At 34.2% G+C, this 27,996-nt stretch overlaps 6 protein-coding genes across 7 annotated transcripts; 4 read left to right on the top strand and 2 right to left on the bottom strand.

Annotated features, from left to right (window-relative positions):
* Positions 1-132: 132 nt before the first annotated feature.
* Positions 133-7,758, top strand: LOC106718902 (aprataxin and PNK-like factor). The gene is made up of 9 exons (XM_045680329.1): positions 133-396; positions 829-900; positions 1,672-1,698; positions 3,445-3,796; positions 4,329-4,543; positions 4,947-5,044; positions 5,918-6,081; positions 6,702-6,845; positions 7,514-7,758. The coding sequence occupies exons 1-9, from the start codon at positions 304-306 to the stop codon at positions 7,732-7,734; spliced, it is 1,386 nt and encodes a 461-aa protein (XP_045536285.1). The 5' UTR covers positions 133-303; the 3' UTR covers positions 7,735-7,758.
* A 440-nt stretch (positions 7,759-8,198) lies between these two features.
* On the bottom strand, positions 8,199-9,755 carry LOC106718935 (translin-associated protein X). Its single transcript, XM_014513139.2, has 4 exons — positions 9,639-9,755; positions 9,345-9,561; positions 8,850-9,271; positions 8,199-8,405 (listed from the first exon to the last, which is right to left on the bottom strand). Exons 1-4 carry the CDS (start codon positions 9,649-9,651, stop codon positions 8,218-8,220), a joined length of 840 nt encoding a protein of 279 aa, XP_014368625.2. The 5' UTR covers positions 9,652-9,755; the 3' UTR covers positions 8,199-8,217.
* Positions 9,756-9,998: 243 nt separating this feature from the next.
* LOC106718924 lies at positions 9,999-13,097 on the top strand. Its single transcript, XM_014513129.2, has 3 exons — positions 9,999-10,403; positions 10,594-10,845; positions 11,383-13,097. The coding sequence occupies exons 1-3, from the start codon at positions 10,263-10,265 to the stop codon at positions 12,157-12,159; spliced, it is 1,170 nt and encodes a 389-aa protein (XP_014368615.2). The 5' UTR covers positions 9,999-10,262; the 3' UTR covers positions 12,160-13,097.
* Positions 13,098-14,411: 1,314 nt separating this feature from the next.
* LOC106718952 (actin-related protein 2/3 complex subunit 1A-B) lies at positions 14,412-16,150 on the top strand. 2 transcript variants are annotated; one of them, XM_014513161.2, is made up of 4 exons: positions 14,412-14,511; positions 14,589-14,688; positions 14,755-14,835; positions 15,099-16,150. In XM_014513161.2, exons 3-4 carry the CDS (start codon positions 14,763-14,765, stop codon positions 16,148-16,150), a joined length of 1,125 nt encoding a protein of 374 aa, XP_014368647.2. In that variant the 5' UTR covers positions 14,412-14,511; positions 14,589-14,688; positions 14,755-14,762. The 2 variants fall into 2 exon arrangements, with proteins under 2 accessions (XP_014368647.2, XP_045536328.1); XM_045680372.1 differs by having other exon boundaries at positions 14,758-14,835.
* A 562-nt stretch (positions 16,151-16,712) lies between these two features.
* Positions 16,713-24,329, bottom strand: LOC106718951 (brefeldin A-inhibited guanine nucleotide-exchange protein 1). Its single transcript, XM_014513159.2, has 3 exons — positions 23,917-24,329; positions 17,514-22,387; positions 16,713-16,862 (listed from the first exon to the last, which is right to left on the bottom strand). Exons 1-3 carry the CDS (start codon positions 24,038-24,040, stop codon positions 16,725-16,727), a joined length of 5,136 nt encoding a protein of 1,711 aa, XP_014368645.2. The 5' UTR covers positions 24,041-24,329; the 3' UTR covers positions 16,713-16,724.
* A 297-nt stretch (positions 24,330-24,626) lies between these two features.
* On the top strand, positions 24,627-26,953 carry LOC106718927 (mitotic checkpoint protein BUB3). The gene is made up of 5 exons (XM_014513132.2): positions 24,627-24,930; positions 25,006-25,230; positions 25,491-25,761; positions 26,046-26,178; positions 26,711-26,953. Exons 1-5 carry the CDS (start codon positions 24,718-24,720, stop codon positions 26,865-26,867), a joined length of 999 nt encoding a protein of 332 aa, XP_014368618.1. The 5' UTR covers positions 24,627-24,717; the 3' UTR covers positions 26,868-26,953.
* Positions 26,954-27,996: the final 1,043 nt, after the last annotated feature.

The following is a 27,996-nucleotide window of genomic DNA, read 5'->3' on the forward strand; positions in this document are numbered from 1 at the left end:
TCAATGTAAAATCTATGATGCAAAACGTATTATGAAGTCATATTACGATAAAACTAAAACTAACGTAAAACGTAAACGAAAAACTTTAGCGAAAAACGGTTTAACGATTTCTTTGATCTGTCAAATTGCTAGAACTCAAGCAATTTTGCTTGTCCACAATTAACCGTAAAAAGAAAGCTTTTTTGTTTGATATTTCGAGTGATAAAATATAACTTTTAACAAATCTGTCGCGTACTATAATTTCTCGCATTCTAAAAAACATGCTTGATTAAAACTCCTGCACTTCTAAAAATACTTTACAAGATGTTTAAATTAGTGCGCATCGATGATGAAGGTCATCAAGAAATTCCGTTGTCGGATGGTAAGCAAGTAATAGGACGTGGGAATTTACTTCAAGTAAGTATTATTTTTTTCTCTAAATTCTGGAAATGTTAGTTGTTCCGTAACTATGCTGGTAGTATGACGTAGACGTAGTACCTAAAGTATGTTTTAAACTATAAAGTTAGGAAGTTTTGTATCATATTTTAATAGTTTATTGTACTTACCTTGATACTGATAGAAAATAAGCCTTATTTCTAAACAAATCTACATCTTAGTCATACTAACTCCAATAAATCCATCATAGATATTAAATCATAATATATTACATTTAGAATGTAATAAATATGGAATTATTAAACTAAAATAAACTGTTTTAAAAATAATTTTGTTCCTATATTTAAATTTGTGACTGTTGTTGTAACGGACTGCACTACAAGTAGCACAAGTTCTAGATAACAAAGCTTAGTCCGTTGAATGATCAGTGACAGTGAGTTTGTCTGATTGCAGTGTGACGACAAAAGAGTATCAAGGAACCATGCAGAATTAGAGATTGTTGACGATTCAATAATTGTGAAGGCTGTAAGTGAAAACAATACTTCTTTTGTTTCCTAATAATTAAAATTTTTCAGAAAGTATTTGTTGTTTGTTAATCATATTTTTTTACATGATTAAAAAAATAATAATTTTTTATATGTATTATTGAGTAGATTAACAGCAGAAAAAAAAATTAAATGTATATTAATAAATTTTTTGTAATGTCAAAAAAGTAGAAAAAAATTCAGTAGACAGTAGACAAGACAAAAAAATTCTATTTTTTAAATAGGATCGTCAGCTCTATATATCCCCATGGAGGGGCTTGGAGTTTGCCCTAAATTAGCTGCAACTGGTTGTTAATCAACTACACTTAACTGTGAGAGTGGCTTAACTTCATGCAAATCTTTCTAATTTTCAATTTTTTTACCAATATTGCATATATTGGTAAAGAAATTGAAAATTTTATATCAAAATATTTTCTTTCAGTTATAATTTCAAGTAAATGGAATGGATACGGCATAATAATGGTTATGAAAATAGAAATAAAATACATCAAACCACTGAACCCTTTTCATAATATGTCTTTAGAGTTCAAAATGGTTTGAAATAGATAATAATCAGTATAGATTTTTTTTATGCTTTTTATTAATTTAAACTGATAAGATACCCTGGAAGTAGAGTTATATTTCTAATCTCATGTTTTATTAAGGTTGCTCTTTATCATTTACAAATAAAGTAGGGTTCTGTTCATTGAACAAATTGATTTTATTTCAGCGTTTAAAAAAAAAATAACTCCTTTTTTTTATTTATAACTAGCTGTCTCCAACTTCGTCAGTGCTACCCGTACTAGTCTCAATCAAAATCCAGGCATTCTTGGGATTTCCCTGAACAAACATGGCCTTGAGGATAGACATCAGAGAGACAGACAATTTTTTTTTTTAAATTGTTTTTCATTATCACCTACGGAAATACATTATGAGTACGGAATATTATTATTATTCATACAGATATTTCAATTTTATTAGTACGTATTACATATGCATTACAGACTATATTGTAGTAGATATTACATACTATATTATATTTTATTTAACATAAAAAGTATGTTTTCCTTGTTTGACTGGATTTATTTTCTAAAAAATTGTTCTTTACTGAATCATAACTCTAGCACTTCTGTACATACATGTAGCCTTATCTCTTTTATGTTGAAGTATTTGCATTTAATAGATAGTGCTATCGGGCAGATATTGAAATGTTTGTTCACTTATCACATGGTATTTAAAGTGACCGAGAGTATCACACACTTAGGGATGTTAACATTGAGTTAAAAAATCGATTATTCGAAAATCGATTTTTACAGTTGATGATAAAAATCGATTAGTCGAAAATCGATTTTTAAAGAAAAAAATATTCGATTTTTAAAAAAAACTCGAATAAATTTTATAATCGATTTTTGTAATCATTCCATAAAAATCGTAAAAAAACTTATAATAATCGATTTTTTTCATAATCTATTATTTTTTTAACATCCCTACACACAGTATGCTGATGTGTTGTGGTGAAGTCCCACTGTAACTAAAAATGTATATACTTACAAATAGAGGGTGTTGCTTCAATGTTACACCATTTTGTAAACAAAGACATGATTATCATTGTGTTCTTGTTTTTGTTGAAAATATCCATTTTATACATCTATAAATGTGTTAACAATATCATGTCATAAACATATTTTAAAAATTTATACTGATTCAAAATTAAAAAGCCTGCAATTTTAACTACAATGCTTAATATTAATAATGAAATCTGAATAGAAATTATTATTAAAATTTAAGTTTAAACATAACTTGTTGAAAAATTGAGTAATCTGTCAACATCCTGTATACGCCCATAAAGTAATGGCTGCTGTGTCACCCTGTAAATATAAAACGGCTGTTGAATATTTTATCAATGACTAAAAAGGAAACTTAATTATTATTACAGACACATAGGTACACAAAGCATTGTGATTAATGCAATGCAAAAAACTCGTATTTTGAAATAAATCATAAACCGTCTTAATTGTACTTTGTAATTATATTAAACTAGCTTTTACCCGCGACTCCGTCCGCGCGAAATAAAAAAAATAATAATAGAAAACGGGGTAAATATTATCCTATGTCCTATTCCTGGTTCTAAGCTACCTGCCCACCAATTTTCAGTCAAATCGATTCAGCCGTTCTTGAGTTATAAATGGTGTAACTAACACGACTTTCTTTTATATATATAAGAAGATTATTGGTTGTTATAGTATTTTTAAGTTTGAATTATTGGTGATGATTTCATTAGTACAGACACAAGTCTTAGACTAACAAACTTCAAATACTTTCTTTTAGTAATTTTTAATAATTTATTACGCGTACACAATAACATGACAATCGCAAAGAATTTGATGCTTATGAAAATTTTTTTGGTTACTCTTGTACATAAAATTATACATACTATGTTTTCTAGTTACTTATATTAGTTATCATGTTATTTTGTATGGGTAGTATTACACATTTTACAATAATATCTTATATGTATTTTAATTTTTGTAATTTTTCCTTTCAGTTACATATTAATCCATGTTTCATAGTAAACAATAAAATGGGCGAAGCAAAGATTATTAATCAAAACATGGTTATAAAGGTCAACCGGGGTGATAAAATTGGGTTTTTAAATGATAAATTTTGGTATAATATTAGTAAAAATAATGAAATAAATGATGTATGCCTTAGTATAGAAGATTTTCAACCGTTAAAAGATATAATTAATAAACACAAAGATATAGGGACATTAAATTATAACACAACCAGTGAAGATTGTAATAAAAGTGAAAAGGAATTAACAGAAGAACAGATATCAAATGAAACAGTGAACGAGGAATACGATGATAAAGCGTCAGTCTCACCTTCAATATTAAGTAAGTTTAAATAAGTATTTTACTAAGCCATAAATAGTAAAGATGCTCTGCTTAATGGACGAAGATGGAGAACCGAATTTGGTATTTCCAACAGCTGTTTAAATTTATGCAATAAATCTTACGCGTCGGGGAAATCCAGATGTTTAAGTTAATAAGGGCACTTGTATTTAAAATAGAAATAAATAACAAATTAAATAATAATTCTTTAGCTTTGTGAATGGTTTAAAATTAATTAAAGTGTCGGATAAAAAAGTTTAGTAATAATCCACTAAATTCAAGCAAATGTATGGTCACACTAATTTAACTGCGCAATCCATTAATTTCCGACATGTTTAATATACAAAATGGATATATCGTGTTGAACATTACGTCATGTTTAGAGTACCACAATTTTCCAGTCCGATAAATATATTCTGTATACGAGATGACATCGTAAAAATCGTAACTAGGAATGTGTTAACTAGCATTGCTTATTATACTGTTTTTGATTAACGGAATAATAATCTAAATTGTTTTTATAATATTTCTTCAGCAGATAATTTAAAAACACAAGAATTAATATTAAATAATGAATCAAAAGACCAACAGTCAAATGAAATAAAGTCAGAGGAACAATCAGATGATGGTCACCAGTCACCGGGAAAACGTTCATTAATAAAACAAGAGTTAACCAGCCCAGTAGATATAAAGAAATTAAAGACAGAAGATAATGCAGAAGAGAATCCACAATCTCCGGCCAGTCAAGCAGTGAGTTGTCATTTTTTATAAAACTACAGTAGTTTTTTTTTTTGCATTATACCCTCACTATAGCTGTCACTTGATGAACTACGATAAAAAAACAAGGATATATATTTTTTTGAAAGAAAAAAATAATACTACGCTATTAGGTCTAAGATGTTAGAAATAATCTATTTATAATATGATGCAAATAAACAACATGAGTCATCACACGTCATTCTACTTTTGTGAAATGTTTCGTAATTACGTTGAATATTTCGAATCTGTGACGCAGATGCGTTTCTGAGATTTTTTAACAATGGGTTTTCACTGCTGCTTGCAAAAATATTTAACAAAAACTTGATTGTTTAAGATATTTAAGAGTAATCTCTCAGTATGTTTTAAATAAAAAGCTAATGTTTGTGTTTTACAGAGTACATCATCCGGAGCAAGTTCAGCGAGTATATCATCTCCATCCAAAGAACAAAAGCCCAAGCGAGAGAGATGTATGTATGGAGAAAAATGTTACAGGTATGTTATAATTTATTTACTATATACTATAATTTTGCATTTTCACTGCATAAATACTTGTACAAATACATTTTGTTATCTAGTTTTTTTAAACATATTTAGAGGGATGGGTAATCCCATCTCTCTACAAAATAAATGTTCCGGAAGAAATTAAAAAAATTATATTAAAATTTATTATAATTTCTTTGATATGCTAAGTAAATAAATATGTTAACAAAACTGTGGGTAAAATATGTACTGATGATAAAGAAATTAATTTTAATATGATGCAAAAGAGGTTAAATTTTATCAAGTTACCCTTTCCTCGCATGTTGTGACTCGGTACAACTCTGATTAACTGTTGCGGTTACAGTTCACAAATGATAAGCAATTATTTTATTATTCATATAAATTGTATGTACTATGAGCAAAGATATTATATATTTTCAAGTATTGTAAGTTGTATATACTCATAGAGAGAGACTTAGGAAAGCTAAATTTTAAATTATCAAAAGGTTTGTTAGAAACTAGGTATAGGTTAGAAACTATTATTATCAGCTCACTACGTCACCACCGAAGGGGTCGTAGCTTACCCTAAAGTTAGGGGTGACTAGGTCAGTCAACCACGCTGACTCAGTGCGGGTTGACTTCACACATATCATTGAATTTCTTCTCAGATATGTGCAGCATCATGATGTTTTCCTTCATCGTAAGAACGTCGGATAAATAAATGTTCATATTATGTAAATCGAAAAACACATTGGTACATGTCGGGATTCGAACCCAGGACCTGCAGATTGCAAGTCAAATGCTTAACCCCTGAGCCACAGAAGCTCTTAGTAAGAAACTATGGCTAGATTAAAAGGTAGTTAGAATATTGTTATATATTTTCAGGAAGAACCCACAGCACAAGACGCAGTTCAGTCACCCCGGGGACTCCGAGTGGGGCAGCGGGGCGCAGGCGCCTTGTCCGTGGGGCTACGCCTGCGCTCGTCGCGACCCTCGTCACTGGCGCGATCACTCACACCCCTACGGCATGCACCCCCCACCCCCGCAAGGTAACACACACACACACACCCCCCTACTAATATTATTTTATTTTTTTTATTATTAAGAAAATCACTTTAGAAAATTAAATTTGCCGAAAAATTTGAATTACGTTGTCGTGATCGAAACTTCTATATAATAATACAATAATTTTAACAAAACGTTTTTGATTAGAAAATTGACATTTCGTTGATGTCGTTTTCAAAATATTTTTTGAGCAGACTTTGTTTAGAAAGCTGTTTGTTATAGAATCAGTAAGTGATCTAATAGTTTTATTACTTCAATATTCATTACAAAACTTTTTTTTTTCATATTGTAAGGTGGCTATAGAACAAGTGGTGACATAAATTCGCTGAAATAGCGAAGTGACCACTGCCCATAGATAATTTTAGACGCGTTACCTACAATAATCGACGTAGGAAGGGATGTACAGAAAGATGATATTTTCCCTTCCTTTGCGTCCTGTTCTTGGTTAAATCCACTTCCTCTTCCCATACTTTCGTTATAATAAAAGGGTGGGAAGGGAATGTATACTAAAATTAACGCTCATTAACCAAACGAAATGCAGAATTGCTTCAATTTGACGTCTTTATTACGTGTTTAATTTTAATGTTATCAATTTTTGTTTCAGGTATACAAAAAAAGAAAACTCACATTGTACAAAGGAATGGCAAAATCTTCTATATAAATGCTCACTCTGTCAACTTCTACGACGATCACTTTGAGGCCGAGGACTCTGACGGCGACAGTGTTGATTATGATTATGAATTCGATTAATACAAATTAATTAATTATTTTTTATCATTAAGTTTTATAAAGAAATTCACAAATAAATATTGTTATTTCATTTTTTTGTTGAATTAACTCGATTTGAGTATGTTTCATACAGAGATTATGGTCTCGGAAACCAACGATTAGTCCTTCATAGCTATTTAAAATATCACACTAGAATAGAAATCGTGAGAAGCCTAAAATTATAATACTAAACTAAAAATTTACTAAATAGCTGTTATAAAAATAAATATATTGAAGAATATTTTTTGAAGTGTTATTATTTTGTATCGAACATTAATGTTAAAGTGATAGGAATCCTTCATAGATATAGAAATTTATAGTTAACAAAATTCTTAAAACTTGCCGAATTTGATGCTAGTTTTTACGAATTACTGATAAAAAATATAATATTTATACACCTGCACATTATTTCCTTTAAAAGAAATTATTTTTGCTTTATTCATCCAGATTATAAATTCGTAATTACTCACTTAAATCAGATGATAGTGTGTAAAAGAAAATACAAATTTTTAAAGTTTTAATTTAACTTGTTCATATTATTATTATTTTTTTATTAATTTGCATATTAAGCAAAACATCTTGTTGAATAAAATTATAATTATTTTCTTTATTTTGTTTTCCCACCCTGTTATGTTTTATGTATGACAGGTAGAAGAAAAAAGAGAACAAAGAGAAGTTCCAGTGGGGAAACACCATTAGAAGATCTCATATTGACAGGGAAGAGATCTAGAAAGACTATACAAAGAGAGACATGGAGTGGCAGTGAGTCGGAGGAAGAAGATCCATACGGTACTGATGATTCCGACGACTGGCAACCACCAAGTGACGTCTCTGAAACTCAAGACTATTCCCAGGCCTCGCAGTTATAGATATATAATTAAATAAAAAAAGTTAATAAACTAGTTTTTTTTCTTTTTGTAAGAAATTTGCTTAACCTTAAATTAAGGACGAAAAGCTATATAATGTTTGGATTAACAAGCAACAAGTATATATAAGATACTAGCTTTTACCCGCGACTCCGTCCGCGCGGAATAAAAGATAGAAAACGGGGTAAAAATCCCCCCTTGATCTTTGGCTGACGATGCATTTGCCCCTTGTCCTATTGAAATTGCTATTTATTGATGTTAGCACTACATTATAGTGCTTCAGACATAATCCACCTTCAAATAAAGTAGGTAGGTGGTCTGTTTATACAAAAATATTATGATACTTTTTCACTATTCGAGAGAAGATCTTGATTGTTGAATATAGTATAAAATAGAATGAAATGGTTTAATTGTGGAACTGAATAATAAAAAAGAACATCAAAACGATTTTTTTTTATTATACCAATATAATTATTCTATAATAAATTAATAGAAGCCTTCATCATCGGAATGTGTTGAGGCTGCATCCCAGGAGGGTGGGGCGGCGGCCAACAGTGCGGGCGGTGCTTCGCCCCCGCGCACCCTCAGCGCGTACACCGCCGCCTCCACCTTCTCCACGTTGCGACGAGTTGTCGATAGTTTGCGGATCAGGTCTCGACTGCATCCTGTGACTCCTACAAAACACATAGTTACACATTCAAATTACAGATTAGACAAATATTTTTGTTATTAAAATCAGACATTGAGTTATTGACTGCACATGTGCATAGATAATAATTTATATCACACTAGCTGTTGCCCGCCACTCCAACCACGCGGTATTAAATATAACTTAATTACTATCCTATGTGTTCTTTCAGACTATGATCTACATCTGTGCCAAATTTCATCAAGATCCATTGAGACCTTCAAACAAATATCCATCCAGCATTAATTCCAGCAAAAGTTAAAGTTTAAAGCAAAACTTTCCCATTGTACTGTTAATTTTTCATTATGTATGAAGTATGAATCTTTATACTTAAGTTAATTATCTATTTAGTATTCTCAGATCCTCAAAAGTTACCTCCAACAGACTTGTGTCTATAGTGTTAATAGTGTGAATGTTTTTGATGTCTTACCTAAGTAACCTGTGTACAGATCTCTGACATTCTGACAACAGTTGAAGCATTCCTCACTGTCACCACTTGCAATGCTGTTGATAGCCCGCCTCATTAACTCTCCAGTCAGGTCTGCAATGCCTAGCATGTAGTCATTCTGAGTCAGCATAGTGATAACACTTCTTTCTTTGTCATTTGCCTCATCTTCTATTTTATAAGTCAGCTCATCTTGCATTTCTTGAAATGTTATTATATTCTGTGTCTGCATCAATGAGCATAGAGTTCTGGCTTCAACATACTCCTGGAAACCTGGGGTCACAGCACGCCAATGTAAGTAGTTCGGAATGTTTTCCAACTCAAGTCCAATACTTTTTATCGGACCCTTTGCTAGTTTCTGAAGACGTATAATTGCTTCCGAAACTGCTTTTTCACATGTTTCTTTGCTACAAAGATAGAAATAATATACATATTTTTACTGATAAGGCATACAGATTTATATGAATATGTGTCACTTACGTTATAGCAGAGTGCAGCAAAAATATGATCCTCTTGCTTTCAATAGTAATATCTCTGGAGAGTTTTACCAGGCGCTCGTGCCTGTCTTGACGATCGTTCAGTTTTACAGCAGCGGATTTAAATATCGCCAATATAGGACTGTCAGCGGGAAGTGAAACTGCCGTTTCTCTTGCCACTGAAGACAACGTTTGTTGGTTGCGGTGCCGGCGATATTTACCTAAAGGTTTTTAAGGCGGATTGAATTAAATACAAACTTTTGAACATATGCAATATTTATAGTTTTATAATAGTAACCTCTTCCAGACATGTTGCTAAAATATATAGTATTTCGTTCCTGTTATTTATATGTTCTTAAGAATTATCTTTATTTATTTACCGAATGCCAACAAGCCCAAATATTTTCCTTTCAAAGCAAAGAGTCTCCTACGTCAAAAATAGTTTACTAGGGATGTAAAAAAATAATAGATTTTGAAAAAATCGATAATTTTAAGGTTTTTTACGATTTTTATGGAACGATTTTTTTTTACGAAAATCGATTTTTTTAAAAATCGATTATATATTTTATTCGATTTTTCAAAAAGCGCTATCGATGAAATGTTTCACGCCCTGCGACGTGCAAACCGCATTTCGTAACTATTCACTTTTGTGGTTATGGCAACATTAAAAATGGCACGCACGTCACAAATACTCTTGCCTTGTGTGATTGTGTGTCGGTTGAGTTTATATTATTTTCTTCTGTTTTTCACTCCTTTTCCACGACTTTTATTACTGACTAAGGACTCTAATATTTGCTTTGTGTGATCCGTGCGTACCTAAAGGATTTTGATTTTGCCCCTCGTTCCTGTGACTGCCATTGACTTTTGGATACCGATTTTGCCTCTGTTTGGATTGTTGATTGATATTGCTGTATCAATCAACATGGAAGATCGTCGTCACAGATTAACGCGAACCTTGTGTGTTAATTGTAACATTTGTGTTAACACTTTACGCCGCTACCTGGCTCTCACGCTCGATCCTAGAGTCACCAGTTTAATCTGTAGCTGGGTCTATCCTCAAATAGTAAGTAACACCTACTTTCATACCTAGTATCATTTACAATATTAGGATGTCCTGCTATCATAAACCTAACTGTATTACAGTTTTATTCAGTTTTGTGATATGTATTATATATAAAACCAAATCTGACCTACAGTTTATTATTTGTGCCAATGCAATTAGTTCTTTATGTTTATTTTGTTTTTTTTTTTAGATTACTGAAGAGGATGTTGTATGTGAAGCATGTAGAGATCTTGCAATGTTTGCTGTCAATGAAAATCTACAACAAGAAGTTTCTAATAGTGGTGAACAAGCTGGACCAAGTCACAAAGGCCATGCTCATGTGTGTCTTTTGTGTGGATGCTCTATAGCTCGTAGACAGAGTGACAAAATATTAAAAGACTCCCCTACAGACCTGCAACGTTCCATAATAGCTATTATAGAAAGCAGAGTAGCGATACGACCGGTACTTAATATATCTTCTTAATTTAGAATCTCTTGTATGATAAAACATAATAGAATTTAGTTTAGCTGTCTTAAGTCGTAAAAGGCAACTAAGAGATATTGGGAACGGCGAATAATCCGTTCAAATCAGAGCAGCCTGTCTGGGGCAGGATCTTCATCTTATAGAAGAAGGTGCCCAAATAGCATTGATCTCGGCCATGTTGTGTTTCAACGGTGAATAATGTCTAGAGATCCACAGGTAGCCATTTTTGTAGGGTCGGCAACGCGCCAGTGACAATCACAATTATTTTCGAGTGTCACACTAGCTTTTTTATAAAATAATTTTATTTAATAAGTTAATATGGAACACCAGGTCTATATGTAACTATAAGCTCAAGAAAAAAGCTGTATTTGTTTTCTTGTATTAAAATAAAATGAATGCCATAAACATCTTGCACTCCGACTTATAGAAGATGAATAGATTGGACAATATTTTAATATTGGGATAAAGCCTAAAGTCTTTTAATCATGATTACTATCTTGGTTTGTTTATTTTCAGATATCAGAATCTGACCGTGTGTGCCATGCTTGCTGGTTACGGACAAAGAGAGAGTCACAGCGTATGAACCGTATTGATGACGCCAGATCACAACAAAATGTTCAAGAAGTCACCCAGTCACAGGACTTTGTTTCTCCTGACCAATCAACATTAAATGTGGAAATAATTTTACCTAATTACAGAAGAGCAGCGAACACTAACAACCATTGTGTTTTTCCACACTGCTCTAATACTACATTAAGAGGAATATCTGATGAGCTAAGAGCTATTGTCCTGAATTCTTATCATTATTATCTGCCAGAGCTGGCTAGAATATGTGATGAACACTTGGAGAGTTATACGTGGGACACATTATTTGATTCAGATAATAGTATTTCGAAATTTACAGCCCGCCAAATACAACATGTATTTTCATTTGTAAACGCTTTTAATCCAACATTAGATTTCAAAAATATAGAAGAAATGGATGAGCGACTGTTTATATATTTGATAGGCTACACTAAAGAGAAATTCAACACATTACTTGAAGAAGTACCTCGTGTCAAAAGTATACGTCAGGGAACCCTAGGATTAGCAATGCTCCTTTTAAAATTGAGGACTGGCGACTCTGATGAGAGAATTGCCACATTGATTAATATGCCACGTCGCACTTTGGAGACCGTAATGGACAAAGTGAGAGAGGTACTTGTTCAAGATTTTGTGCCAAATAATCTTGGTATAAATCAATTGAGGAGGGAAGAACTGTTTCGTCGCAATTTATCCATTCCAATACGGTAATGGAAATAATGCCATAGTAATATGTGATGGTACATATATATACATTCATAAAAGCGCTAATTACATGTTCCAAAAACAAAGTTATTCCCTCCACAAATACCGAAATCTATTGAAGCCGTTTATGATTGTTGCTACTGATGGATATATTGTTGATTGTTTTGGCCCTTATAAAGCAACTAAATCAGATGCTGACATTATGATAAGTTTATTCCAGGATGGATCTCCTCTAAGGTCGTATTTTATTGAAGATGATGTGTTCATACTGGACCGGGGTTTTAGGGACAGTATTAATTTGTTAGAAGAATGTGGTTATAGACCATGTATGCTAGATTCACTTCTAGAAGGCGAGCACCAATTAACTACAGAACAAGCCAATCAGAGTCGTTGTGTTACACTTTGCAGATGGGTGGTAGAGGCTGTTAATGGTCACTTAAAGAGAGATTTTAAGCTATTACGACAAGAATATTTTCATCGGGCTCTACCACACATGATGCAAAACTTTCAAATAGCTGCAGCTTTGTTAAATAGATTTGGTGTTCGCTTTCAAGATAGTGTATATGCTAATGAAATATTAGAAGTAATTAGAGAAAGGAGGAATCTTACGAATAATCTGGCTAACATGTTTCAACAGACAAATATGAACCGTAGAACAACACAATATCAAAGCATTACTGCAGATCGTAATAATCTTTTATACTTCCACGGCGGTCAGTAGTGGTGAACATGATTCTGCTGGATACAACCATAGAGGAAATGGCGTGACAACATTAAACAATATTACGTGTATATTTTAATTGAAAACGATGTTCCTGGCAGAACAGCTATAGTAGAATATTGTTGTAGCTGTTTGGTAGTGAGGCGCACTTTGGGTTGTTGTGCCCATGTGACTCTGATATGGTATTTAAGATGGGCCAGACATGAAAAAAAATTGTGAGCCGAGGACGCCTGGCAGATGTGAAACATCGTGTGTGTATAAGTAATATGCATAAAATAATAAATATTATAATTAAATTAATAAAAATAATTATAATAATGACAAGAATGATAATGATAGCGTGGCGACCCGTCGCCACACCGTACACTCTGCTACACATAAAAAATATATATGTATACCTCAGTATAGCGTGGTGACCCGTCGCCACGGCAAGCGTCGCCACGTCAACAATTCGGTTTACAAGTGATCCTATAGATGTTTCACATCAATAATATCACTGCACCGGCTGAATTTTTAGATTCTATTATTATAAGAGAAGATGATGAGGAAGAATAAATGTATTTAAAAATATGGAATTCTTTCATTTCTTTTTTATTTACATAGACAGAGTAAATTATTGACTGCCTCCGGTTACTTGTCCAAGCTTTTGCTTTGTGACCGCCGCCTTGGGTTCGACTCCCATGTTAAAAAATTGGAGGGTTGAGTCACTTGATTCTCCTTAATCCGTTACCGTTACTTAAGTAGGCCTGTTAAACCTTGGACTCTGAAAGCCACCTGGCGGCCATTTGGGGCCCTCGCTGCCTTGATCGCAGCGCATAGTTACGCGATTGTAGCAAAATCAAACCTACACGCCGCGTGACAGCTAATGGTGCTCTCATATTTTTAAAAATCAGCCACTTATCTACTCGTAACCACCACCTGCCTGATTTATAATGTTACAAGTCCTGATTTAATATAGAAAATAAAATCACGTACTAGATATTTACCTAAATAACGAATTTTCTCTAGCTGTCATTATGACATGTTACCTTAAAAAAAACGAAAAATCAAAATCAAAATATCTATTATTAACTAATTCTTATTATTTTAAGATATTTTTCATGCTAAGACGCTATAAATTAGCCTCAACTATTTTGATATATGGGCAGCTGACATTTACTTAATATCATTTTATTCGATAAAATGTATAATGGCAATAAGTATTTTAAAAATATCCATTGTATTTTTATGTTTTCCCTGTAATTTTGTTGATTGTTTAAAAAATCTATTAAAATCGATTATTTTTTCTATAAAAATCGATATTTTCGAAAAATCGATTTTTAAACTCATTGTTAACATCCCTAAAGTTTACACCACATTTTCGAAAATCAATGAACCTTTTACATATGTTAGGAATTTTTTTAATTCACGGGAAAAACTACGGCTAATTTACTATCATATATCTTAGTGATATTAATTAATAATTACTATGTATTTATTATTTTTTCTTCAAAACCTGAATTTCATTTAATTTTATCTAAATCTATGAGCGTCAAGTGAGCTGTCAACTGTTAATGTCAACTGACAACTCCATTACGTCACTCATAAATCGAATACTCATAGCCGATATTCGCTGTTTGCTGTGGTCGTTGTTGAAGGTAAATAGTGTATTTTTACTCTAAATTTATTAAAAACAATATGATATGTAGTTTAATATTTATTTTGTATTACACAGGAATTCGCGTAGACTGACCAGAGTCCGCGGATTTCTCGTATTAACTAGAGCAGAGCTGTTTCTTGCCGTTAAATATTCATTGTCCGGAAAGAACTACCAGGTAAATAGATTGCTAATAATTATTAATTCGTTAATGTATTGAATATTTATCCATGATTGATTTTAGCAGTAACGATGTCTCAAACGCTTACATTCGGTGACTCATGCGCTCCGATAACTTGCCACGCTTGGAATAAAGATAGAACTCGTAAGTATGGCTTGTTTTAATTTCTATTAAACAATTTTTTTAATGGAATTTGCGACATAACCCATGTTTTATCCATAACATTAAGAAACAACAAGAAAAATCCCGAAAAGACGATAACATTTCCTTTTTAGTTTACTTAGATATTTAGAAATCCACTTTACTTAGCTGTAACTTGATTAATTAGCATCATAAATAATTACGTAGTAATACATATTTTAATTTATATAGATGATTTTAACTATAATGTTACGTTATTCTTCCAGAGATTGCCTTTTCACCTAACAACAATGAAGTTCATATATACCAAAAAGAGGGAAATGAATGGAAGCAAACCAATAACCTAGTGGAGCATGATTTGAGAGTTATGGGCATTGACTGGGCACCCAACACTAATCGAATTGTTACTTGCTCTGTTGATCGTAATGCTTATGTGTGGACACAGAGCGATGATGGGAAATGGACCACAACACTGGTCCTTCTACGTATCAACCGAGCAGCCACTTGTGTGAAATGGTCACCCATGGAGAACAAGTTTGCCGTCGGCTCCGGCGCAAGATTAATTTCAATTTGTTATTTCGAAAAAGAAAATAACTGGTGGGTCTCCAAGCATATTAAAAAGCCCATCCGCTCCACTGTGACTACATTAGATTGGCATCCAAACAACATGCTTCTAGTCGCCGGATCGGCCGACTTCAAAGTCAGGGTCTTCTCTGCCTATATTAAAGATATAGAAGATCAACCTGGTCCTAATGTTTGGGGTTCCAAGTTACCCTTGGGGCAACTGTTGGCCGAATTCCCTAATTCGCCTTCAGGAGGCGGATGGGTGCACAGTGTTTCGTTCTCTGCGGACGGTAATAAGGTGGCTTGGGTCGGACATGATAGCTCTATCAGCATTGCTGATGCCACTCAAGGAAAGACAATGATCAAAATTAAGACTGAATACCTGCCATTTTTGGGATGTAATTGGATTTCCAATAACTCCCTGTTGGTCGCAGGCCATAGTTGCATTCCATTGCTGTACTGCCACGATGGAAACGAATTGCGTTTCGTAGCCAAGTTGGATAATACTCAGAGGAAGGAGTCGGGCGGCCTCTCCGCCATGAAGAAGTTCCAGTCACTGGATCGTCAGGCTCGCATCGAAACGAGCGACACTTACTTGGATTCCATTCATCAGAATGCAATCACTTGTATTAGCCTCTACAAAGGCACCAAGGCCAACGCTAAGAAGTTTAGCACTTCCGGCCTGGACGGCCAACTTGTCATTTGGGATTTGGATTCTTTGGAGAGGTCAATTGAGGGGCTCAAAATCGTTTAATAACACAAACTGCATTTAATTCTATTATTTTTATTTATTATATAATGGATAATATAGTTATCGTGCGAGCTCTGCAATCACTCAATAGGAAAAAGATCGAAAGGAGGAAAGCTGCGAGAATTCACGATCACAGTTGAATCAGTCTAGATAGCGCGGAAATGAAAAACATGAAGCGGTCAGCGGCTAGCGGCGAGTGACGTCAGCTCTCCGAACGGTAAAAACTTTCAAATATACAGAATAAAATATTATTTATAGGTACAACGTCTATGATTTATACAATTTAATTTTTTTTTTAACATTGTTAATCAAATAATTTATATAAATTAAAACAATAAGACTACCACACACTATATATAATAGATCAATTTTAATACTACTGAAGTACTGATTGCTGTCAAATATTACATTAAAATTTAAGGAATTAACAATTGCTTTTTATTTCTATGCGTTAAAAGTGTCCCTAGACATCCGAGGGGAATTCCTTAACGCACTTTTTTTTAATAATTTTATCAACAAAGTCATACTTTAACCTATGAAACTATAAGGCCATTCTGTTGTGTAAAGTATTGCAAGCTTATTGCGTGCTAACGATGTTGAAGACTGGTCCGATGCGTATGAAGACGCGGCGCAGTACTGTGCGCAGCTCCGGCTTCAGGTCGAAGCAGGTGATCTCACACAGCAGCGGGTAGTAACTGGACACGTGCGCCGCAAACTACATCACACAATAACATGTTATTACCTCAGCAAACACTTACTTATTCATACACTTCGATTAAATTGGTAGGGAAAGTATACGGACTTTTACATTTTAATTATTTTTCTGATAGTTTTTCTAATGTACAAGGATAAATATACTTAAAGTGTAAAACCTTAATATTTAATGAGCATTTGCTCGCTTCTTCGTTCGTACAGAATGAAATAAAAATGTAATAAATTTAGTCTATGTCACCCGGGGATAGTGTAGCTTCACAAATGTGTTTTTTTTTAAATCGATTCAGTAGTTTTGAAGCCTATACAATGCAAACAATCAAATCTTTCATCGTTATAATGGACGTTAGTGTATAAATAAAATGACGATCATAATATGTATTAGCATACACAAGTTAACAGTATCAATCTATAAGGACACAGGCCACTGTTATTTGTATGACAAACATAGTATTGTTGCGTGTTTGAATTTCCGATTGGCATAGGTGATTCACACCTGTCTATAAATATTTAGACATAAAGGCAAGTTTAGATAAAGGTGTTTAAGTACTTGACGATATTTTTTAAACGAATCATTTTCCTATCATACATAGTAAATACTTTATATCAATTTTCTTGTAAGGTTTTACGCAAGAATTGTAAAAAAAATACATACCCTTTCATCGGGCATCTTCAATATTCGTGTGAGAATCAGTAGTAGTATGGACGTCCAAGCGTCTCTGTGAGCTTCGTTGGTCAATCCGACGAAGTACTCCAGGGCTTCGCAACATATTTTTATCAAGCTGCTCTGTACGGCGGGCCAGTGATTTCTTCGCGCTTCGTCGCTGTACATCTTGAACAGGATCCGCATAACACAAGCCAGCGACTGGGTCTCTTGTTTCAGCATGTTAGGTTTCACAGATCCTTTGAAATTCGCCTTCCAGAGTACGTTCCGCTGCGCATTGTTGGTGTTAAATGTCTTCGCGAACCGATGACTGCACATGAGACACTCGACGAGTCGTAGCAAGTGTGGTGAGCTGAGCAGCCGGTACATGCCCTGCTCTTCACGCTGACATTCCTGCTCGGTGCCCGGGGTGCCGCCGGTCAGTTCGGCGGCCGCTAGAGCTAATGTTTCGGCGTCTTCCTTTCTCGATGTCGCCGGATAGAAGACTATGTTGTCGATCGTTTGAATCAACTCGAGTTGCACCACGCACTTGATGAGAAGGCTGTTGAAGACTCTGTTGGAGGATTTCGATTCATCTCCTCCTTGCGGCTTCTTCAATATGCCATGACGAACGTGAGGTGTTTCGCCATCGTCGTTTTCGTCCGGTTTCCAAGTAAGCAGAGTGGTGGGTAAAGTACTGTTGAATATATCCAACATAATCTGGCAGGTTTTACTCCAGGTGTCTTCGCTGAACTTCATCCCGTTCGATATGACTAGATTTTCTAAGCAGTTAGTCCCGGACCTGGCCAATTGTTCGTTGTCTTGTTGTACGCACCAATGCAACTGGGCGTACAGCTGCTCGAGCAGGAGAGAGCCGAGGATGTCAAAGTATTGGGTGAAGACGTCGACGATCGCATACAACGCGTGATTGCATGTTGTAGTCATCCATTCGTTCTTTTCCAACTGATGTTCGGGTAATTTCATGTTGTCGAAAATTCTGAATAAAATATTAAAAAGATCTCTCCACCAATGCGGACGGAATGATTCACCATGTGTTTTAATAATTTCGAATAGGACTGTGAGCCCTCGAGTGCGGACGTCTAATTTGCAACGGCTTACGACACATGACAGGGAGAACAAGAGAGGGAACCATCCTCTTAGCCATACCCTATCTTCTTCTGGAGCACCAGGTTCTCCCTCTAGTCCCGCGTGCTCCGCGAATAATTGTGGTGAAGCGCCAACAGCTGTTGCACAAGATCTTACAAGCCTTATGGCTTCCATGGACGTATCGGGGAATTTCGCGTTACAAGCGAATTCAGAAAGACACTTAACTGCATCTTGGAATGAATCGATCATCGCTTGGAATTGTTTCTCATACAGTTCCGATATAATTTTTCCGGTCGTTTGGAATGCTAAATCAACGATAGCCTCGTCTTGGTCACTCGCCGCCAAATGGAATACCGAAAATATATTTTTCCAACCGGACTTTATGTTCGGAGCTTGCGAGTTAACCATTTGTGCTATACATCTGACCACCATATCTCTTATCGTCGGAGAACTGTTTTTCTTCATTATATGTTCAAAAGGACGTAAAAAGTCTTTTTGGAATTTGAAATTAGCGAACTCGCCTTTCTCTATGAACTTCATTGAAAGTTGCCTTAAGGAATCAACGGCGAAAAAGGCGATATCTTCATTGCTACTGCATCCCACTTTATTAAAATGGTCACCGAGAACTTGCCAAATGCGAGACCACTGAAGCCTAATTCTGCCCATGTTGTAATATGATATCTCGACAATTTTTTGCAGTGAGAACATTCTCGGGTTTGTAGCATGACTCAGTTCGTCTATGGATACTTGACAGAGTGCTTTTACGAAATCAACAATTGCGTCACCGTCGAGCCTCGTTGAACCTGTGAAAATTCTGTCGACGGCCACTACGACACTTTGCGAGCTCGTTTCTCCGATGTGCTCTTTTACACTAGGATCTAATGCCATGAGGCTAAATTTCAATGCATCAGGTTGAGGTTTGATGCCGGAACCTGATAAAAATTGAGGACGGACTCCTGTACCTATCAATTGCGCTAATTCGAGTTGGGAAATACATTTCACTACGTCCAACCAACTACTTCCTAAATAGTTTCCATCTGTATGAGCGACAGTGATTAAAGTCTTAATTGTATCAATATTCTTTGCTTTCATTTCTGTTATCGGCGAATTAGCGGTCAATAATGTAAATCTTGCGAGAGCTTGGACGTAAGCGTCTCTTTCTAAAGACATGTGGAAAATACAAGCGATACGAATTGCACATCTTATGCCATCCAAACATAACGAAGCTATCTCGGTATCATCGCAATCTTGTAGTCCCACGGAAAAAGCGGCGAGAAACGGGGTCCACGCCATTTTAAACATTGGTCGCACGTGCTCGACATGTTTCGCAGTTGTAAAAGGCGTTTGCACATGGGACACGGACTCCATTAAATTTTTAGCTGCGGTTGATATTTGCTCCATTTCCATGTTCCATATGAATTTGCGTTTCTTTTCATTAGCAATCCTGTGCTGCCCCGGTTTCGAGGTGTTTTTCATTTTAATCTCATGGCCAGCTATTTCGTCGTATATTTGCGACAAGTATTCACGAGGCAGATCATTGTTGTCGCTGATGCCGCTATTCAATTTGATATATTGTTCCTTTGTCATTTTATTTTTAACTTGAGGCGAATGCAAATCTGTTGTTAGCATTATTATAGAAAATGCTAATACGTATACGGTGTCGGCACTCATGAATAGCGTATTAGTTGGATTGCATTCACAATATCGAGCAGCGAATTTTTCCATAAGCCGGTCAATTTTTTGCGCCTCGCCAGGTAACCTAAAGCCTTCTAGGAAATGGCGTAACGCTGCTACGATATCCATATTTGAAAAGTTCATGGAATCAACGTAAGCGTACATTACTTCTTTGGAATGATCGTCATTTTCTCCTAAATATTCACCTATAAATATTTTATCAATCCTCTCGTCAGTTAATAACCATTCTGCAATTTCTTTCGTAGATGTACCCAACAATCCTTGTTCTTGTAAAAATGCAACACCCTTTTTGGGTTTTCTATTAAACAGATCGATTCCCGTTTCCCAAACTTCCTTCTGTTGTTTGAGAACTTCGAATTGTTCAGGTGAATCTAAAGTTTCTCTATTACCAATATTACTAGACCCTGTGGAAACCAAACTAAGGCTGGATCCGCCGTGGGATTTAATACTGTGATGGTCAGAGTCTTCTTTTATAGTTCTCTCGCCTAATGTTGTTTGCATGTTAGGGTTGATGTATAATTCTTTACTCCATTCTACCATGCACTTTAGAATCGACACTAGACATTCGAGGCCTCTGATACGCATGGATTTCTCTTGGTTGGGTGTAGCTCCCAATTCTAAAGCTTGTCTTCCTTGGGCAATCTTTGATACATCGTTGACTAATCTCTGGAATAGATTTGCTGCTGAAAGATCGCAATCGTAGTTCACGTAAATGTCTACAACGCTTTGTGCATCACCGCAAATTCTGGTCAGAGCTTGAATAACCATCCATTTATGTTCAAATGAAGAACTGGAGGTCTCCAAAATATTCATGAAAATTTCTTTAAAGAAAACTTCAATTTGCTTCTTGAGATGAATTTTGAAGTTTTGAAGAAGGGCCAAGAATATTGCCAGAGATAATTCAAAGACTTCTGGCACAGAGCTTACTCCATTCTTTGATAAGGCGACACAAAGGTACTGCTTGATTGCGGTTATAAACATTTCATTGTTTCTAAACACTGGACCAGCATTTTGCAGTATAGAAAGGAGTAAATGCAAAGACAATATTTTTGACCTAAGCTCATGAGATTTAGGATCTGGGGTTCCCTCTGGCAAGGGTTTCATTGAAAGTTTACAAAGTGCTCTGAAAACAAGGAATGCATCTTTTTGTAGGACATGTGTAAATTTAGCGGTGACAGAATTGTCATTTTCTGAAGCAACATCTACACTCTCTTGTGATGGTATCCGTGTTATTGAAGATTCATTTGGTATTTGTTCACTATTCTCCTGGGACACACTGACACTGTCTTGAGAGTCTGATGGGTTTTCATTATTATCTGGTATGTTCTGACTCACATCATCTTCAGACTTTTTAGAAGCAATTGAAATGGCATTATCAATCACAGAGTCAACTATTTGCTTTGCAATTATTTTAGCTTCAAGTACTTCATCTGCAGGCTCATCAGGTACAGAGTTTTGATCTTTATTTTCTTCACTTTCATTATTCGAATTTGATTCTTCAGTCACAACATTACCATTAGGAATTTTATTACTTTCAGTAATATTTGTGTTTGTTTCAGTCTCCAATGCTTGGTTTTCCATTTTTGTAAATATAACATTAAGCATTTGAGTCAGAGTGGCTCTAGCTGTTGTCTGGTTTATTAGATTTTTGCTTGCTAAGTAAATGTTGTAGCAAGTTCGAACAGCAAGAAGCACTGTTCCTTCATGTACTTCTACATGTTGGCTTGTTATTACTGTTAAAAGAGCTTTTATTATCTGAAGTTGAACACCTTCATCTGTCTGTGGGCCGTTAAAACAACTACATATTGTCTCTACAATGCGATCTATTAACAATTTTCGGGGTGTTGTGGAATCTGGAATGTTTCCTGTTAAATGTCCATATGCAATGAGTTTCTGCAAGCAGTCCAAGGCTGTGACGACGATACGCGATGCTTTACTCTGGCACGCCAGCTCGAATGGCAGGAAATATTTTTCAGCTGTGATAATGTTTGAGGCGTCATTTTTTGGTAGTGGCAGAGTGCCTGAAGTTGGACTTTCTGATGATTCCGGCTGACCGCCATTCTTTAGTTCTGTTTTTATTTCCTCTGAAAATAACATATGAAATTTTAGAAAACCTAGTTTATATTATATTATTTTAGTATACTTTATAAGTCTATCTTTTAATAAATAGTTGTAAGTTATAGCAACTTCAATGAGTACTTAAGATTGCCTGCTTACTATTGCAACATAATAAAGTGTAAGATTACATAAAACAATATTCTTGAGAGCACCAGAAGTATAGGCAAAGTGCCAAGTGAAGATAAGCATATATTTTCATTCTTTCATTGTTTGGAATAGGTTTTTGTTAATAGTCAAACCTGGATAAACATGAGTTCAAGAGACGGCAATATTTTTCTCGCTTATTGAGGTTACTCTTAAACCAGAGTCCTACAGTTATCGAGGTTTTAAAAACATGTACTCCTTTGACACAAATCAAGCCTAGGTACAAGGTTTCAAGAGAGATTGTCACTGTGGTTTATGAAATTATTAAAACTTTCATGAAACTTTTTATAAAACAATTAGACTCATTTTTAGTTCTGGGCTACAAACCATGAGTTTAGCTAATTTTTTTTAATTGCATTATGTTATTAATTATTAATCCAATACCTTACAGTAAATTATACTTCTATGACCTTTCAAAACTAAAATTTTTTTAAGTAGTAATTTACAAGTTTTTAAATTATTTAATTCATTTCTCTTGATGGAATACATAGATATTATATTTTTTTGATAATAAAGTAACTTTATTAGAATATCAGATTGTTTCATTTCATTACACATTTTATGACTACATTAACTATTTTATTACATATTTTATAGAGAATATTTTAAAATTCATAATGAATTCTATTACAGTTCAAAATCTATTCAAATTATTAACCAATATTCTACTCAGTTGTGAGAATATAATGTTTTCTACTATATCTTTAAATTCTTGTTGTTATGTTATAAAAAATATTATAAATATCTTTTCAAATTTCTCTTGCTTTTATGGTTATACTATAGGATTTCAAAAAAAGGTTTTACATTAATGGAAAAAGTTGATTAAAGATGTTTTTCATGTTACTATTTCTGATTTTGATTATAACTATTAGCAATATCTTTATATATTTCATGTTATGATTCATGTATTTTATCATAACATTAAACACTAATGTATTAAAAGTGTACATTGATAAAAAATATACTTTAAAATGAGAACAAACTAGTTTTGATTACAAAACTGATTAAATTAAGAGAATGAGGAGTTAGCATTTTAATGCCCTTGCTTTCACATTCCCTAACCAAATATGAGCCATTTTTCCCCTAAGTGTAGGTAAAGGTGTCATAGTCATACAACACTGAAACGTTTTATAGATATTGTATTTGCCAGCAATTACGATATACATAGACTAATTTGATAAGGTATTTGAAGTCATTTCAACTTCATCAAGGTCACCACACAAATTTGCTCAGAAAAACTTGTAAAACTGAACTTTAACTTAATTAGCATAAGTGATACGTAAATAGTTTTGTCTCGATTCATATAAGTAATATGTTTTCGGTTGTGTAAATGTCAAAATGGAAACCTTACCTAAAGCCACCTCACAGGACTTTTTCAGTTGATTATGATAAGACCTTTTGATGTCTTTATCCGCTAAAATCTTTTCCAAGGCTCGTACTATAAACATTTCTTTCGTTTTCAGGTTGGTTTGCATCGTTACTTTATATTATAATCACTCCATTCGTATGTATCGGAGTGCGACTCAACTGCACGGAGCGAAAGTAGACATTTATAATATTATTGAGGCACTCTTGTATTGCATTCGTTGATTAATTTCACGTGAAAAAGTTGCACAATAAATGTAACATGACAATTATTTAAGCCGTAAACGTAAACGATTTGCGTGAATCCATTTCAGCGAGAGAGTGATTTTAATTTCCACAAAGAGTATAAAAAGAGATTTGGATTTAAGATTTCACACACCTCATCACAAACATGTCAATCGGAAAGAAGCGTTCAGTTTAATTATGTAGAAAATTTTTGTTAAAATATTATGATTTAGGTATTCATTTAAAGAGAATAAAATCAATGTATGAACAAAAAGAATATTAGACGTATGCATATTTCATACTTTGTTTAATCCAAATTATAAATAAAATTGACTTTTTCATTTTTAACATTCTTTTTGTGTACGAAATTATAATCTGTATAGTATAATGTAAATTCAAATTCCAAATGACGGAAATGTCAATGTGACGTTTTTCGTGATGCATGGTGTTTACTGTGTATTTACCGTATTTACCAATTTGTAATTTTAGAAAAATTCAAAATATAATCACTTAAACTTATCTTGAAACTGTTTAAAAACTACTTAACAAAATTGCTTCCACAATGACTGTGACGCGGGTTGCGGAGTCCCGCACAGAATTTAAATTGAAGAACTTGCCAGAAGATGCGATCTCTAGCGTCAAGTTTGCACCTAAATCCAGCCAATTCTTACTTGTATCGTCATGGGACTGTTCAGTTAGGTTATACGATGTTACTTCGAACGTTGAAAGACATAAATATAATCACGAATTGCCGGTTCTCGATGTTTGTTTTAGGGTAAGCTATGTTCATATTACTAACGTTTTGTTTACTAAAAATGAAAAAAATTAACAATTATATGATTTAATTTAGGATGCTGTACACTCATATAGCGGTGGGCTAGACCAGACCCTCAAGATGTATGATCTCAATGCAAGCACAGAGACAGTGCTCGGAGAACACAAAGGGGCAATACGCTGTGTGGAGTTTGCAAGTGAGGTGAATGCAGTACTCACAGGCAGCTGGGACGGCACTGTCAAGATGTGGGACAGCCGTGTACCTAATTGTGTGGGCACATACAACCAAGGAAATGAAAGGGTACATACAACTTTAAATAATTGTTTTTGTCCCTAAACATTGGATTTAAACTGAAAGTTTACCTGACACTTAGTGACATATTTAAGTTTTACTTAAGAATCTAAAACTGTTTATTAATCTGTTTTATTACATTTTGTCATATTTCAGAACCATATCTTCAGATTACATAACAAAACTGTGATATATAAAAATAATTTTCTTCAGACACAATAATCTTGTATAATATCTGTTTATTAAAATATTAAATAACTTGTTTACAGGTGTACACAATGAGTATAGTTGGTGAGAAGTTTGTAGTAGGTACGTCAGGTCGCAAAATCTTTGTGTGGGATGTACGTAATATGGGGCACGTGAACCAAAGACGGGAGTCATCTCTCAAGTACCAGACCCGTTGTATACGTGTCTTCCCCAATAAGCAGGGATATGTTCTAAGCTCTATTGAGGGTAGAGTGGCTGTTGAATATCTGGACAGCAATCCTGAGGTACAGAAAAAGAAATATGCTTTCAAATGTCACAGGATCAAAGATGGTGGTAAGTTTAAGAAAATTAAGGACAAAATTTTTTAATTAACTATCCTATAAAAATTGTAGTACTGTTATAGCCTAATGGTCAGATTTGTTTGTTTTCAGTTCAGACTAGACTCTTTTATAGGGAAATAAATAATAGGTGTTTAAATAAATAAACAACTTATTTATTTAGAGCTTCTTGAATTAAGCTAACTTTTTTTTATACCTAAAAGAAAATAACAGTAACAAATATAAATTAAATGACCATTGAAGTATAAATGCAATAAGATACATTTTATTTGTTTTTAGGTTTGGAGAAAATTTATCCCGTGAATGCAATAAGCTTCCATTCAGTGTACAATACATTTGCGACAGGTGGTTCTGATGGTTATGTAAACATATGGGATGGTTTTAACAAGAAAAGGCTCTGCCAATTCCATAGGTACTTATGATAAAATATATTGCTAGATAAAAATCATCATCATCATCAGCTCACTATACGTCCCCACCGAGGGGCTCGAAGCCTACCCCAATTTAGGGGTGACTAGGCCATAGTCAACCACGCTGGGCAAGTGTGGGTTGACTTCACACATATCATTGAATTTCTTCTCAGATATGTGCAGGTTGCATCACGATGTTTTCCTTCACCGTAAGAACGTCGGATAAATGTACATATGTAAATCGAAAATCGAAAAACACATTGGTACATGGCGGGATTCGAACCCAGGACCTGCAGATTGCAAGTCAAGTGCTTAACCCCTGAGCCACCGATGCTCGATAAAAATGAGATATATAAAATGTATTTTTTAAATGATCCTTTCAACAAAAACTCACATTGAGTTTAGTTACACAAAAATATAGTTTGCAGTTTATATCTTTGATTATTTTTACCTCTAGATTTTTAGACTTAGTTTTTGCTTATTAGTCTAAGTCTAAGGGTTTTAGTTAAAATTTCCTTCATAATAAATTTTCAGATACAATACAGCAGTATCGGCACTAAGTTTCTCTCACGATGGTTCAGCGTTGGCCATCGCATGCTCACAACTGGACGAATCTCAAGTTGAGGACCCCAAGCCAGAGGACACCATCTACATCCGCTATGTCACCGACCAGGAGACCAAGCCCAAATGAGGCATGGACAAACTCCGATAGAACTGCACAGTGGCTTTATAGATCTTTAGAGTGAAATTAAGGTTAAACAAAATTCAGTTTGATTATGAATTCTAATGTTTTGCATATGACAATTTTTTTTTTGGTAAATCAAATTCAATTCTCAAAAAAAAAAAATTGAAACAAAATACTGAAATTAATTAGTAAAAGTCCCTGTATGATTTATTTGAAGTTTACGGAGATAGCTTTTTATTGTTTATTTGTTCTAGTGTGTGTTTTAATGATTGCTTTGTTTCATTTTTATCCATATCAAATTGTTACTTAGGATGACAAAATATTAATCAACTTGCCTTGTGTTTGTTGATCTATAAAGCGTATTGTGTGGAGCTGCCGGGTGTTCACAGATTGGATGTGTCAGTGACGTACTATAAGTGATAAGTGAAGTTTAAATAAATAATTAGTTTATATGTATTGTTTTATTTTGAATAATTCCCCCATTTCAGTACTATGACTGGAAGTTATCAATATGCCCTTGAACGAACTTATAGTTTATAGACAAATTCAGTGGTAGTTATTCGCTTCAAGATAAGGCTATTTTCGGATTTCCTATTATAAAACATATAATAAAAAAAATTATATTTTAATTAAAAAGAACGTTTTTAAATTCGGTTTCTATAATAAACTTGTAAAGCGACCGGAAATAAAGCGTTGTTTATTCAAGGGAGTGCGTTTCACGCCAGATTATAAAACCTACCTTTGTGAACTTTGAAAGGAGAGAATTCACGCGCAGTATAACTTTACATTAAACCTCGTATTACAAACATTTTCAAATTAACACATTTCGCGTGCACACAAGAGACGCGTTCGCGAAAGGATTTTGCAATTAAATTTAAGAGTACTTTCAAGACCATCGCAAAATTATTGGCGGGAATATTTTGACGTATAGCTGTCAAGTTAAAGTCTATTTTCGTATGGATGTGGTGCACAGATAATGTTGCAAGTTTGTAAGACTCGACCGGTCCAAATTGCCGTTCAAACAATGGTCATATTTGCGACCACCTAAAGCCTTCTTAGAAATGTTACTCGCGTCGAAGTATGAAGATGGGCCTGTGTTTGCAGACGCCATATAACCCCTCTCGCTTAATTATAT

Source organism: Papilio machaon, chromosome 12 (genome assembly GCF_912999745.1).
Source record: "Papilio machaon chromosome 12, ilPapMach1.1, whole genome shotgun sequence".
Lineage (NCBI taxonomy): Eukaryota > Metazoa > Arthropoda > Insecta > Lepidoptera > Papilionidae > Papilio > Papilio machaon.